The sequence below is a fragment of the Etheostoma spectabile genome, chromosome 15, assembly GCF_008692095.1.
Source record: "Etheostoma spectabile isolate EspeVRDwgs_2016 chromosome 15, UIUC_Espe_1.0, whole genome shotgun sequence".
In the NCBI taxonomy this organism is placed as follows: Eukaryota; Metazoa; Chordata; class Actinopteri; order Perciformes; family Percidae; genus Etheostoma; species Etheostoma spectabile.
In genome coordinates this window covers 17,896,072-17,910,772 of record NC_045747.1, presented here as the reverse complement: position 1 = coordinate 17,910,772, position 14,701 = coordinate 17,896,072, and the positions used below count along the sequence as shown (strand labels likewise).

The window sequence follows — 14,701 nt, the reverse complement described above, 5'->3', positions numbered from 1 at the left end:
CCCCCCCCCCCACTGTTTGTGGGAATCTGTCAAACAACACTAGTAATTATGAACTAGTTTTAGGTTGTAATTTCTTATGGAAATCTGTGTTTTATTTTGTCTCCAGATAAGTATTCCTCTCAGTTCGGAGGAGGTAGTCAGTACGCCTACTTTCACGAGGAGGACGAGACGAGCTTCCAGCTGGTGGACACGGCCAAGACACAGAAGACGGCCTACCAGAGGAACCGCATGAGGTTTGCTCAGGTACAGCAGGCTGCACACACACACACACAGAGTGTCACCCTGTTGATTCAACATGTACTTGTTTTATATTATATTTGAAGTAGTCCCATAAATGCCCGTTTGTTTCAACAGAGGAATCTGCGCAGGGATAAAGATCGTAGGAACCTGACTCAGTTCAACATGCAGACGCTCCCTAAGAGCGCCAAGCAGAAGGAGAGGTGAGAGATGTGCTGCTTATTAGCTGATGTCCTGTCAAATGTTTCCCACTGGGAGATCACATGTGCTTGTTGTCTGTCCAGGGATCGTATGCGTCTGCAGAAGAAGTTCCAGAAGCAGTTTGGGGTCCGTCAGAAGTGGGACCAGAAATCCCAGGTATTGATCGCTTTTTCGGTTTTATCGCTGGATTAGAGCTACAACTAGTAGTCGTCAAGAACGATTCCTCGTTTTCAATCAGAAATAAAGATTGGCAGCTTCTCAAGTGTGCAGATTTCCTCGTTTTCTATTGAATACCGTTGGCCAGACAAATAAGACTGTGGGAAATAATAATGGGCATTTTTCACTGTTTTTTGACATTTTTATTTCTATACTATATACATTAAATACTGTTAATTAATTGTTAATAAAATGAAGCAAAGACTGTTCAATAATGTTTGTAATTCGAGAAGTTGTTTCTAATTTCAGGATTTTAAAATTTGGAATAGTGGTTTCAAAAGTGTGTATTTTATGATTAAAGACATTATCTTTGTAGTCTTGTAGTAGGATAATTCTTCTGTTGGTAGCATGGGTGTTAACATTTGTTTTTCCTATACAACCCTCTTTCTTTCTATACAACCCTTCTCTCCCTCCATACAACCCTTCTCTCCCTCCATACAACCCTTCTCTCCCTCCATACAACCCTTCTCTCCCTCCATACACCCCTATTCTTTCTCCATGTCCATGTACTTCAAGGCCCAGCTGAAACCCCGAGACTCCTCCGTTGAGGTTAGGAGTGACTGGGAGGTGAAGGAGGAGATGGACTTCCCCAGACTGATGAAGATGAGATACATGGAGGTAGCTGACCCCACTGACATGTAAGTGAAACTCGCCTGCTCTTTGTCCCCAGTCATTTATCTTTATAAGAACGGAAGGGGATGACCTCTGGTTTCCTGCAGTGAGTGCTGCGGTGCCTTGGAGCACTACGATAAGGCTTTTGACCGGATCACCACCCGCAATGAGAAGCAGCTGAAAAGCATCAAGAGGATCTTCCACACCGTCACTACCACTGACGATCCCGTCATCCGCAAGGTATACAGACTTCATCGTCACGAGCTGATCCAGGACACACACACACACACACCATCAGTCAGGGCTTTGTTGTTTTGATGCAACGTGTTTATATTTTGTGTTCTCATTCCAGCTGGCTAAGACTCAGGGTAATGTGTTTGCCACTGACGCCATCTTGGCCACCTTGATGTGCTGCACACGCTCAGTCAACTCCTGGGACATCATCGTCCAGAGAGTGGGCAACAAGCTGTTCTTTGACAAGAGAGACAACTCTGACTTTGGTGAGGCTTTGAGAGACACTGACACCCAACCGCTTATTTTAGATTGGTCTTAATTTGGTCTTTTTTTTACTCTTTTTAACGTCACTACATTTGTTAGAATGTCCCAGAGCTGGAAGCAGGGCTGTCTTTCTGACCCTGTGAACAGTTGACTTTTTGGAGACCCATGGTTCTCGCAGGGCAGCCACACTGCACACATATGATGGTCTTATAGAATCTGATCCACTGCTGTAGATCAAACTTGTTGTGTTGCTTTAACATCTGTGACCTCCTGTCAGATTTGCTCACCGTGAGCGAGACCGCCAACGAGCCGCCGCAGGATGAGGGCAACTCCTTCAACTCTCCCCGTAACCTGGCGATGGAGGCCACATACATCAACCACAACTTCAGCCAGCAGTGTTTACGCATGGTGAGAGCGCCCGCAATTTAAACCCCTTACCACTAGCCCGACTAGCTGTTTCCGGTCTTTGTGCTAAGCTAATGTAAGAGAACCAGCCGCTGGCTGGGTCTCCATTTTCTCATTCAACTCTCCACCGGAAAGCATGTAGACATTACCAAAAATGTCTACCTTTTGCTCTAACCAGTGCCTCCAGTATACATGGTTTACCTGTAGTTGCACGTTACACATTAGATATTTTCCTTTTGACTATTTTATGAGGATTTGTCATGTTTTTGTTTTCTTCAGGGTGGAGAGCGGTACAAGTTTCCTGCCCCCAACCCATTTGTGGAGGAGGATACGGACAAGAGTGAGGTGGCATCTGTAGCCTACAGGTAGGCCCTGAACCCTGCTGGTTAGTTTACTGACTGCCGTTAAATCAAACATCGGTGGGCCTTTGCAAAGCGTAAAGTACTTAGGAACGACTTGTGTGTGGAATATTATATATTTTTTTAAATCCTATGAGCACAAGGTAAATAACATACTCTATCGGACATTTGTGTCATTAGATGTAAAAACGGCTTCCTCGCAGGCTGACAGCCAGTGTTTGTTCTTTAGGTACCGTCACTGGAAGCTCGGGGAAGACATTGATCTGATAGTCCGCTGTGAGCACGATGGAGTGATGACCGGCGCCAACGGAGAAGTGTCTTTCATTAACGTCAAGACCCTCAACGAGTGGGACTCCAGGGTAAGAGGGGGCGTGCGGCGTCTCAGTAGTGGCTGATGTTTATCCTCTGTGAGCATTTAATGTTCATCATATTACCAGGGCTAGAAAACAAGATGCATTTGTTTAAGTGTTCATTTAGTTTTTAATAAATATAGATGAAGCAACTAATGTCAACATGGACAAAATCATGAACCTACTAATTCACTATTTTGATGATGACCTGGCCAAAGTAACAACACATCTGGAAAGTTTTGTTTTCACAATGAGTCAGTGTAGGATTAGGATATCATAATATTGTGATAATATTATTGCAATAAGAAAATCTACATTGACTCTTAATATATGGTTGGAAGAAGTAAAAATGTATCCAAAAGTTTTTACTTTTTAAAAGTGCTGACTTTTATTATTGTGTAATGTAAGAAGGACTTACACGCTAGAATGGCTTTAAATAAGGTAACAAGGCATTTTTTACACAAAAACTGTTACCATAAAGTAATGAAATCCCGTAGGTGTGGCAGGGCACCGATTTTAAGTACATTTTAAAAACGTATTAATTTTACTTGAGTAACTTTTCATCAAGGTTTTGGTACTTTTTCCACCTCTGCTTAGCACCGCCTAAGACGATTGTGATTGATTTAAAGAAATACCAACAAACCAGAGCACGGTTTTCCTCCTATCCCAGAATGCTGTGTGGCCTAGCTAGACCCTCCTCATCTAAAACACTTATGGAGGAAGGTCTGGCAGGGCGAGACTAAAGTACACTTGAAATATTACCAGACCAAAAATGACTTTGTGAGCAAAAGGCTATAATTGCCAGGACGTCCTGACTGTTCTTGTTTTATCACCATGGGAAGACTGAAGCCAAATTGAAGTTCGGGTGTAAACTGGCAGCTTTCAGAACGTTGCAGACCGGCTCGCTGCGAGTAGTTGCAAGTTTTAAATAGTCTCGTTGTGAATCTTTGGTCTGAACTCGAGTCTGAGTCGCTGTCCCAAAAAGATATTTAGGACAAATAAAAACCATACAAATCTTCCTCATGTGAAAGTTCAGACAGGATCCAGCTGCTCAATAATAAAATGGTGGTCTTTTTTTTTAAAGTTAAAAAAAAAAAGCCTTATTTCCCCCCCCCTTTTTTTATTTCAAAAACTGAAAACACATTTGTTGCTCTGTGGCATCCCCAGCATTGTAACGGGGTGGACTGGCGTCAGAAGCTGGACTCTCAGAGAGGAGCCGTCCTTGCCACTGAGCTGAAGAACAACAGCTACAAACTGGCCCGCTGGACCTGCTGCGCCATGCTGGCTGGATCGGAGTACCTCAAACTGGGGTAAGGAACAAGAACACTGCAGATCATAATCTTAGCATTGAGCTTTACTCAGTATGTTGTAGCCTTTACCGTCATGTCATTGAGAATATACAAGCAGGTGAGACTGAGACACTTTTCCAGATGAGTTTTGTGTATTTGAACACCTATTCAATTGTTTTATTGTTGTGTGCACAACAATTAGAGAAGCAGTGGTTTTGCAATGACCATCTTGGGCTCAGGCTTCCTCTTACAACGCTTAAACAATGTGGTGCCTCGACTGATGTGAACACACTTCTTTCAGGTTTTGCTCTTCTGGTCGGATGGCCATGATACAAGCTAATAAGTCTGTCAAGTGCATAAAGCACAAACCCATTGTACGGAGGGATTTGGTTACCTGTATGGAGACACTAAACGCAAATTGGACCAGAGCTGTAGTTTTTTCAGGCTTTGACTGACTGTAGTCGTTGCGTCACTGTGCGCTCTTCAGGTATGTGTCTCGATATCACGCCAAGGACTCCGCTCGTCACGTCATCCTGGGAACCCAGCAGTTCAAACCCAACGAGTTCGCCAGCCAGATCAACCTGAGCATGGAGAACGCCTGGGGAATCCTCCGCTGCGTCATCGATATCTGCCGCAAGCTGGACGAGGGCAAGTACCTCATCCTCAAGGACCCCAACAAGGTGAGCCGTCCGTTGTTCTTGGTGCTACAGAGATGCATACACGCTCTGTGGTTTAAGGCTAGGTGGGAATTGTTGAGCTGATCGGTCACCATTCTGTATTTTATTTTGTCAACAGCAAGTGATTCGGGTGTACAGCCTGCCTGATGGCACCTTCAGTTCTGATGAAGAGGAGGAGGAAGAGGAAGATGAGGAGGAGGAGGAAGAAGAAGGTGAGATTCAGTTGTACACATGGATAGTTTGAGCATTGGCAGAAGGATGTTGGTTTATTTATTTACCGGTTACAAGGCACATAAATCAACATTTCTGATTCCAAGTTAATGTAAACGTCCCAGAGTTAGCTAATGAGCTCATTTCCATCTGTCCTCCCTGGGCAGGTTGTTACGCATAGCCTAATGTTACCAATTCTACAATACAACACAATAGGATACAATACACTAATACAAGGTAGAAGTAGTAGATGAATGTAAAAACAATGAGGTAAAGGCAGTGCCAGGTAGTAGGTAGTGTGATTATTCATTCATTGCAAGTTTGCTTTGCTTGGAGCTATCACTTAAAGCATAACTCTCGCCAAAAGGCAAGCTAGGGTCTTTTTGTGAATGTACCCGAGTCAAACTTTAGTTTAAAAGCATAATTAGGGCAGAAGCGCCACTTTTAAGATTTATAGTTTTATTTACTGCTATGCTTTGCTCGTTTGCAAGACATGATGTCTCTCTCTCTCTCTCGTGGGTGGGCCAAATTCTCTGGGCGGGCAAAGCAGAGAAAGGGGAGGTAACCTTGCTAAGCTAGATAAGCCGATCTGAGCTTTCATTTTCTCAAAGGCAGAGCAGGATAACCAGGGCTCGGTTAACACTCATCTCCATTTCAGGCCACTCGGGGACAATAGGCAGGCTGGGGGAACTAAAAAAAACTAAAGTGAAATTTTCATGCCATGATACCTTTTTTAAAGATTTCCCATCCATCAATTGCATAAAACTATTATTCAATCATATATCACATAAATTAAAATGTAAGTTTTTGCTCAATTTGTCACATAGATAATAGCTGGTTACGTTAGCTGCCATGACTTATGGCCCGTAAACTGACTTAAAGGTCCCATGGCATGAAAATTCCACATTGAGGTTTTTTAACATTAATATGAGTTCCCCCATCCTGCCTATCCTTTCTCTGCTTTGCCCACCCAGAGAATCTGGCCCACTCATGAGAGAGAGACATTATGGCTTTCACGTGGCAGTTGGTCAAGGTCACGCCCCCAGCCGCCTCCACCTTAACCCCCCCCCGCACACAAACACACACTCTCCTCGTCCAAAGCTACAGACTCAGAAATGGCACAAAGGAAAGCTCATTGTGGGACTGGCTCTAGTGGCTGTAATTCTGCACCAAGGCAGAATTTTGGGAAAGAGACTTCATATATGGTATTAGGGGACCACTAAGGTCTATATAAAAGAGACTTCAGATATGGTATTAGGGGACCACTAAGGTCTATATAAAAGAGACTTCAGATATGGTATTAGGGGACCACTAAGGTCTATATAAAAGAGACCTCAGATACAGTATTAGGGGACCACTATGGTCTATATAAAAGCATCCAAAGAGCACCATGTCATGAGACCTTTTTAATGCACATCAGTCACAGTTTACATAACGGTCTTGACTTGATTTATTTTTATTTATTTTTTTTGGCTAAATTGTCCAGCAATAATTCACACCCTGCACCCCCTCGGTGACTCGTCTGTTCCCAGAAGCAGCTTAACTTGATCGGGATAAGTTGTCAAAGTAAATCCCTGAACCACATCCAATCTGGAACACAGCAGTTATCTGATAATGTGGAGAACCCGGTTCCATATTAATTCTGTTTTGTTTACTGATAGAATTTTTTTTTTCCCCTCATTCTAGATGAAGAGAACTGAAATGTGGAGACTGCTCCGGTGACCAAAGCAAGCCTTCACCATAAGTAAAACACAATTTAACTCCTTTTGACATTCAATAAAGTTGAGAGATTGGCCAGCTGTGTGTTATCTACTTGTCTGTTCATTTTTCAGCAGTTACACATTAACAGCTACTGTAGATTGTTGGAGGTGCAAGACCGGCCGTGTCAATGCACTTTAGGGATTCAAAACCATGTAAGCAGATCAAAGTCTGTGTGGCTACTCTGCTTACTCCCAGATGAACTTCAGAGACATATCACCGAGTCTCTCCTGCAGGAGTTGATCCACTCTTTGACTCTGAGCGACAGTAAAGGTGTTCTTCCAGTCACCGATCTTACCTGGAATTTAAAAATTGAAATGAATGCCAGACCTGATACCTGTTTACATGTTTCTGCAAACAAGCTGCAGTTATGTTGCGTTACCTTTGCGCATGTAATCTTTCTTCACCTTATCTTTTGGCAGAAACTCGTAGTTGGCTTTGGAGTCTTTCTTCATGTTCTTGAATGTAGCTTTTTCCACAACTTGTTCAATGGCTGCTTCACTCAGGTTTTTCTCCAAGAAAGTGCAGATCTTAGTTACTGCCGCCTTCAGGTCCTAAAAGAGAAACAGGAACCCAACAGAAGTTTAACGCTTTAATTGATGATATTAAATGGATTAGAAATGCCAAAGAGACAACCACATCTTACTAAAATCATGTCCTCATAGGTGAGGAAGAGGATGTTGTACTGGTCTCTCTTAGAATGCCACTCCCTGATGTGGTCAAACCAGGATGATGCTCCAACTTTATGATAGATAGATACATTATTTGTTAATTATTATTTATTATGAGCGCGTCATAGCAGCTGGACACAAACTATACAGGACAATGAATAGTGCAACAGTAGGAATGTTGTACAAATTTAAAAATTTACATTATTGTAAATAAAGTCATTTAAAAATATTTAGATTTCCAACTGTTCTCAATATTAAATTATTGATTCAAATGTTCATAATGTAATCCACAATACAGACTTTTTAACAAGTTATTTCCAATCTATTGGTTAATTGTTCATGATCAGATGGTTATCATTTAAGATGTTACATGATATAATACAGGACTGGATCTGGTCATCTCCCAGACAGAGGAGGGGAGGATCCTTACCGTTGCCTGACAGATACTGCTCTAAGAAGTCCTCGAAGCTGTTGGGAGTCTCCAGGTCACCACAGTTTCTACTGAAGTGGTAATAGGAGACAATGTTGTCCTTTGGATTTCGCATCATATAGATAATCTGAAAATAAAAAAAAATAAAAAAATAAATAACCAGCCCGGAGTTGTAACCAATCATTCTGCCAAACTTCAAGACAATTCATGATTGAATAATACCTTAAGTTTCATCTTAGGGACATAGTAATTATGGACAGCCTCCATCCAGGAAAAAAAATGATTGCTACCCTTTTTAGGTTTTTCATTATCTTTAATGAAAGACAAACGTTGAAGTTTTTGTAATATTGATATTAATATTTGTAATAATTATTGTCTTAAAATGCACATATGGGGGGGGAATCACTTTTTCCGGGATTTGGGTTATTTTGTGTCTCTGGTGCTTCCACGTGCATACAAACTTGGAAAAGAAACCCATCCATGCTGTTTTGAGTGAGGTATAGGTTTCTGAATGTCTCCTGCTTTCAGTCAGGTCAGCTGTTCAAAATCTGCACAGCTTTCTACGTCACTAGCCGAGACAGGCGGCTAACCGTAGCACATTCTGGGGTGGCAGTAGCTCAGTCTGTAGGGGATTGGGTTGGGAACCGGAGGGTCACTGGTTCAAGTCCCCATATGGACCAAAAAGTAAGGAGTGTGGGTTGGTGGCTGGAGAGTTGCCACTTCACCTCCTGGGCACTGCCAGGTGCTCCTGGGCACTGCCAGGTGCTCTTGAGCAAGGCACCGCACCCCCCCAACCGCTCAGGGCTCTGGTTCGGCTGGCAGCCCACTCACTCTGACATTTCTCCATTAGTGCATGTATAGATCCTGAGTGTGCGTGCGTGTGTGTGATAACTAACAAAGTGTGGACACAGAGTGTAAATTGTAATTTCCCCATTGGGGATCAATAAACATACAAAAAAAAAAAGAATTCTAGCTGTGATCTTACCTAGCTACTGTGCGACTCCCAACAAAGATAGTATAGAAGTGACTCTGCAGCTAAAACAAGTGAGATGTCTCACTCTGTAGCTAAAACAGAGACCTAAACACACGGGGAAAACAGGATCAACAAAAATATGGTATTTTTTTTTAAAACAAAACCATGTAAACCTATTCTGGTACAATTTCAAAATACAATTATGAACCTGAAAATGAGCATAATATGGTTGCTTAAGAAAAAGAAAAAGATGTTCAATTTGTAAGTCATTTGTTGGTTTGCTCTCATTTGTAAGTACAAGTTTGAATTCATTTCATCATTATTACAATTACAGCTGAAACCACTGGTCTATTTATAGAAAAGTTATCAACAAAAAAGTCTCAATTTAAAAAAAAAAAAAAAAAAAAATCATTGCAGAGTTCTGGGACAATGTAATGCAGTTGGGAAGTGAGGTGCAAAGTAATACATATTAAATTTATATTAAAGGGTAGGTATTAATACCAGCAGTATGAACACATACTGTATTGGACTTCCACAAAAATACTCACCTTTGCCTTCTTGTCCTTTAGTCCCGGAGGCAGGAGAGCCGGGGTGAGGTGAGAGGTGAAGAGCCGTGGAGAGGGTCGTACAGCGTAATCTCCTCGACCCTCCCTGTACTCCAGCCACGGCATATGCTCCAGGTTGTTTGCATATTCATACAGACCCCCGTCTAACTCGTAGATGGAGATGATGATCTGTTGAGTCCATATAGTACCTGTGTGGGGGGAATTTGGTAATTTATGAGACATCTGACATGCCCTACTGACATGTATCAGTAGGACTGGTACCACTACCAACCGAATACAATTTCAGTAGGCTATGACACATTATGCCGTAAATCGCTTAAATCTGCACTCGACTTACATTGGAGAGTGACAACTGTCACCAACTGGTGGGCATTACCTAGAGCATCAGGTGTGTGAAAACATGGAGGCCACAATGACAAAGAGATGCTGTTTTTTCTTATGCAAGCACACATACAGCACATGGACAGCTGCTTGTGTTGTCTGCAGGACATGAACGGGAAGGGACACGGATAAGGTGTTGTTTTTTATACACAGGCCTGTTTATGAATAATTTGAAACATGTTATGTCTGTGTATGTTTCTTGGCAAAGGCGTTTGTCCACAATAAACAGTTTATTGTTGTTGAAATATTTCCAAAGTCGCCTACATCAAAAGTCAGTTGTCAACTGAGCAAAATGTAGCCCCAGTTTCCCCATCTCCGGCATGAAGTGACGTGAATAATGACGTTTCCACTGGGAAAAATGTTTTTCCGATGACCACAAACGCACGGTAAGCATGCAGCATGCTTCCACCAAGATCTTATATTGTTTGTGATTGGCTGTCAACACGTCATAGAGGCGGGCACAACGTCACACGGAGATGGGCTTACGTAGTAGGAGCTAAAAAAAAATAGATTTGTCCCGTAATGTGTTTTAATTTCTTTCTTCTTTTTTTTAATTGATATCGAAAAAATATCTTTAGGAACCGGTTTCAAAGTCAAGGTACTGGTATTGGAAAATAAATGTGCGATACCCAGCCCTAATGATCAGTAAATCTGTTCCCAGCAATGGACAAAACCTTTAATGCAAATAATACGATGCAGAAAACTTGGTCTCACTCACCAGACTTTGGATAAGTGACGAGGAGTACGTCACTATCTCGAATTCCAAAGCTCTGGAGTGAATCGATGTGCTCTGGAGTTGTATAACCAACAGCAAAGTTGTAGTTTTTATACCTGCAGAGATAGTCTGTGATCTGCTCCATGTTACTGCTGAACCAAATAGAACAATGAAAGAAATGTTAGAGAACAGAAGAGGGCAGAAAAGAAACTCACAGGTGCAGCTGGACTCTGGGCTTTGATGCATCTTATTGGCTGCTGACTCTATAGGGCTATGACATACTGCCAGCTGCACACACTGTGCCAGCAACAGAAAGCCTGAGATATAACATGATTTCATGTTTAAAAACCCCTCTGGAGTCTGAATATACTTAGCATGTTCTATTTATAGTAGCACTTCATTAATATGTCATGTATGCAAGATTATTCCTGTAAACCTTTTTTCAGATTCTTCATATTTTTAGTGATTTACAGGCATACGGTACATGCTTTTAATAAAAACACGCACATACAGAGTGGCGGGCCGTGTATTTTACACCTGGGCCTTCAGTACTATCCTACAGCCACGCCATCACCTTTGAATAACCTCCCAATGACACTAGGACATTACTGTGTGAATAACGTGATTAACAAGGCTCAACACCTTGAGACCCCTAATACACTACTGCAGAGACGTAAACACAGGCTGACTGAAGCCATCACTTTCACGCAGTATGACAGGATGCTGCATCACACACTGCACAGTCAAAATGAAAGGAATTACCAAAGAAACCAAAACAAACCCACAACAGAAGGTCATATTTAGTCATACAGTGAAAACAAAGCAATCAAAGACACAAATAACACAATCAGCGGTCAACAGGCCTCCGCACAAATTCCAGCAGTGGTGGCTTAACACACACGTCACCACACACACACACACACATTCACACCCTCACAATGGTCCAGCGGTCACGAACACTGCTCACCTGTTCATCATCTAAAGCCAGCAGTAACAGCTATAAAATCAGTATAATTTCTTTTTTTACCCTGTCTGTATTAGCAAGCTTGTACACTGTATTTATCAATGGGATTTGAAAAGTTTTATCTGTTTTACTACTTTTTATATTTGTATTGTTGAATGTAATCTTCTTATTGTTGTTTTTTAGGTAGACAATTTAAATTTTTAGTTTTTGTCCAGGAACAACCAATGAAAAATAGCCTTTAGTCTAATTCTGGTGCATTTACAGCAATTTTAATGAATGTACACTGTCCCTGTCAAATAAATTAATAAATTAAATTAAATTAAATTTCACTAAAATGCTGAAGATCCATTAAACGTACCAGAAGCTGCTCATCATGTGAAGAAAAAGCGCAGCCACCTTTCTTTCATTAAATTTACATCCAAAAATGTAAACAAATTGGCAGCGTATACAATATATAAAATACAAATGAAATTGATAAATATATATATTTATTTTACAAATGAAAATATAGGCCTGTAATTATAAAAGTATAATTTTCTAATTCTGACCCTCTCTTGGCCAGCAAAGAAGGACCCTGACAGCCCACCTCTGCACATACAGAAGTTGGCATTAAATCATGTAACAAGACTATAATATGGTGTTTTGCTATTTTTGTGTAGTACACAGGGAGATGATATTTTTACAACCAATAACTGTTCTATTAACTGTGTCACTTTATCTGTTCATCAGACTTACAGTTAAGGAGTAAGGGCTGAAAAGCGTAGGCTGCCATGCATAGGGGTTAAGGAAAGTTTAAAAAGGTGCAACAGAAAGAAGTCTGCAAAAAGTTAACTAAACAAACTTGGACTCCAGAGGGTTAACTAACTGAACTCTTTTGGGGGAGGAGGCGGCATATCAGACTTGTAGTTGTTCCACACAGATGATTGTATGTGTCTTAAATATGTCTGGAGTTTCTATATATATATATAAATATAGATGATCTGCCAGTGTACATACCTGTTCTCCTCAGTTTGCTGTTGTATATCCCGCTCTATTCCCCGTGTGAATGCGCTGTGAGTGTGGGTTGCTCGCTGTTTGCCCACTGTGACCGTGTTGTCCGCTGGCTTTCATGTTTGGTAATCCTCTCAGAAAGATGCTTGAGATCCTGAAAGCCTGATCGTGCAAGTACCATCCCCACCAAGTTTAAATACACACGGGGAAGCACGCAAAAAACTCCTTCTCTAACAAGATATCGTTAACAGACTTACCTTTGTGGGTATAGCGCAAATAAAACAAGTTTCTTTGCGCTAAACCCTACTGTAGGCCTACTGTAGAATATGTTCCCTGCCCCTGCAGCCTGGAAGCACTCTCAGACAGATTTGCTGCTATAGGATGATCCTAATTAGGTCATTTCAAATGTAGTAAAGGGTTCGGAGGATAATTCACTTGGCATGTCTGGTTGCTACCTTAACTAGATCTGTTTCTTCCTCTCTGTCTTCATAGGCATATTATACTGTGTGTTGACAGTGTAGCCTATTCCTATGTTTTAAATGTCTTTTTATGAATGCATCACGTGTATGAAACACTGCATGGCTGCTGTCTTGGCCAGGACTCCCTTAAAAAATCTCAATAGGATTTACCTGTTTATTTAAAGTTTTTTTCAAAACTGAAAAGTTATTTTTTCCTGGAGAACCACACCAAGTTAAATCTGTTTATTTGTACAGGAGGTTTGGTTTGTACCGAGTGTTTTATCTTTTCATTTAAAGGCAGACGGACTTTTAAATGTAGCTACCCCTGGTGTCACTGTGTGCTTTAGAACAGTGATGTTAAACAGGGGGTGCTCAGAGGCATTGCAGGGAGGCCGCAAAATTATTGTTTAATTATATGTAAATTATTTCAATAGCTTAGTATTGTAGGGTACCATAAAAGGGTAGCCTATGTGTATAGGCTTTAGGCCACCCTACGCGTTATTTTAGACCTAGTTTATTTTGCAACTACTTTTATGCAAAGGGGCTATGTATAGGGCCTCTCTTTCAGGTCAGGGTCCTTGGCCTAAAAGACGTTGAAGACCCCTGCTTTAGTTACTTTCTTCTTCAAATGGAATCCCACCGTCTGCCAGCAACGAGCCAATGACAACAACAGCAGATCCACTATTAAAGCTATTGCACTATTTTTTTTAAACTATTATCAATCACTGAATTTAAATTGTATAATAATGGAGCTTTTATGGCATACATCAATCCAGAAGTATACTAATTTCTAAATAACTCAGTAGGCTCACTCCTAGAATAATTTTTTTTTTCTGCTGGCAGCAGGTGGCACTTTGTCATGGCCTCTCTACCACTGTGCACACCTGTGGTTGCTTTTACCACATCTTACCACTGTTTTATTTACCTGGAGAGGCACAAAGCAGAACTAACATACAGTCGATAGCAGCTGCCTAGAGTACCTTAAGTCCTGACTCACAACAAGTCCAGCACTTATCTAATTACTTAGATCGGGCCCACCGGATTCCATACTGTTTTGAATATTGATAGAAAATTGTTTTATTTTCTCTTATTCTAATTTACATGAAGAGAACCGACATAGTAAGTGAGTAATAAGGGAAGAAGTTCCACTCTCTTCTGAACTGCTTTCAGTTCCACCAGAGTTCCACTTGGGGGCGTTCCCAGGCCAGTGCAGAAGGAATGGGACTCTATGGAGCTAAACCACTCAAAATCCCTTTTCTCAGGATATCATTTTTTTGTCTAGAAATTTGAAAGTTGCATTCAAAAGGGGAGGCTAAAACAATACACCTTGCTGGGTGTTAGAGTTTTTTAAAGTATATTTCATAGTATGAAGTATAAATAGTAATACACATTAGCAGAACCTGTAAGAAATTGAAGGGACATTCGTTCATTCAACTTTCAACCTATAATCCATGTTGCAAAAACGAGGCTCCAATCCAATCTGAGATTTCTCAACAACAATCAGGAGAAAGATGCAATCTTAGCCATCTAGCTTCATAGACTCCCATTCATTTTGCACTCGGCTGCAATCACCCCCGATGGAACTCTGGTTGAACTGAAACCAAATTCAGTACAGGCTTTCTATAGACGGGCTTTGACGTAAAGATAAACCATTTAATTACTTTTGGCATTCAGTAAAGACAACAGATTGGCCTGATATGTGTTCAGAAGTCCAAAAATCAAAAGCATTATTGTGATGAAT

At 41.2% G+C, this 14,701-nt stretch overlaps 2 protein-coding genes across 5 annotated transcripts in view; one reads left to right on the top strand and one right to left on the bottom strand.

Annotated features, from left to right (window-relative positions):
* LOC116702694 (eukaryotic translation initiation factor 3 subunit D) overlaps positions 1 to 6,851 on the top strand; it is a 9,351-nt gene extending 2,500 nt beyond the window's left edge. Inside the window, exons 4-16 of one of the 2 annotated variants that reach the window (XM_032537057.1) lie at positions 107 to 243; positions 355 to 440; positions 522 to 594; positions 1,177 to 1,292; positions 1,374 to 1,506; positions 1,619 to 1,766; positions 2,042 to 2,172; positions 2,449 to 2,534; positions 2,758 to 2,887; positions 4,046 to 4,188; positions 4,655 to 4,847; positions 4,963 to 5,056; positions 6,741 to 6,851. In XM_032537057.1, the coding sequence (XP_032392948.1) occupies positions 107 to 243; positions 355 to 440; positions 522 to 594; positions 1,177 to 1,292; positions 1,374 to 1,506; positions 1,619 to 1,766; positions 2,042 to 2,172; positions 2,449 to 2,534; positions 2,758 to 2,887; positions 4,046 to 4,188; positions 4,655 to 4,847; positions 4,963 to 5,056; positions 6,741 to 6,754 (1,484 nt within the window). In that variant the 3' untranslated portion in view covers positions 6,755 to 6,851. Of the gene's footprint in view, positions 1 to 106; positions 244 to 354; positions 441 to 521; positions 595 to 1,170; positions 1,293 to 1,373; positions 1,507 to 1,618; positions 1,767 to 2,041; positions 2,173 to 2,448; positions 2,535 to 2,757; positions 2,888 to 4,045; positions 4,189 to 4,654; positions 4,848 to 4,962; positions 5,057 to 6,740 lie in introns of both variants that reach the window. The other variant, XM_032537056.1, reaches the window with a different exon arrangement.
* Positions 5,114 to 12,848, bottom strand: sult3st1 (sulfotransferase family 3, cytosolic sulfotransferase 1). 3 transcript variants are annotated; one of them, XM_032537075.1, is made up of 7 exons: positions 10,552 to 10,693; positions 9,435 to 9,640; positions 7,914 to 8,040; positions 7,459 to 7,553; positions 7,195 to 7,366; positions 6,979 to 7,110; positions 5,114 to 5,786 (listed from the first exon to the last, which is right to left on the bottom strand). In XM_032537075.1, exons 1-6 carry the CDS (start codon positions 10,691 to 10,693, stop codon positions 7,001 to 7,003), a joined length of 852 nt encoding a protein of 283 aa, XP_032392966.1. In that variant the 3' UTR covers positions 5,114 to 5,786; positions 6,979 to 7,000. The 3 variants fall into 3 exon arrangements, with proteins under 3 accessions (XP_032392966.1, XP_032392968.1, XP_032392967.1); XM_032537077.1 differs by lacking the exon at positions 5,114 to 5,786 and adding an exon at positions 12,509 to 12,848 and having other exon boundaries at positions 6,951 to 7,110; positions 7,220 to 7,366; positions 10,552 to 10,700; XM_032537076.1 differs by lacking the exon at positions 5,114 to 5,786 and adding an exon at positions 12,509 to 12,836 and having other exon boundaries at positions 6,951 to 7,110; positions 10,552 to 10,700.
* Positions 12,849 to 14,701: the final 1,853 nt, after the last annotated feature.

What these genes read in the sequence shown, in the direction of transcription:
- sult3st1 (XM_032537076.1), bottom strand. Translation starts at nt 10,693, where the DNA reads ATGGAGCAGATCACAGACTATCTCTGCAGGTATAAAAACTACAACTTT. An exon ending in CGTCACTTATCCAAAGTCTG is followed by an intron (nt 9,641 to 10,551) that starts GTGAGTGAGACC and finishes CCCCCCACACAG; the next exon opens with GTACTATATGGACTCAACAG. An exon ending in TAAAGGACAAGAAGGCAAAG is followed by an intron (nt 8,041 to 9,434) that starts GTGAGTATTTTT and finishes TTTTATTTTCAG; the next exon opens with ATTATCTATATGATGCGAAA.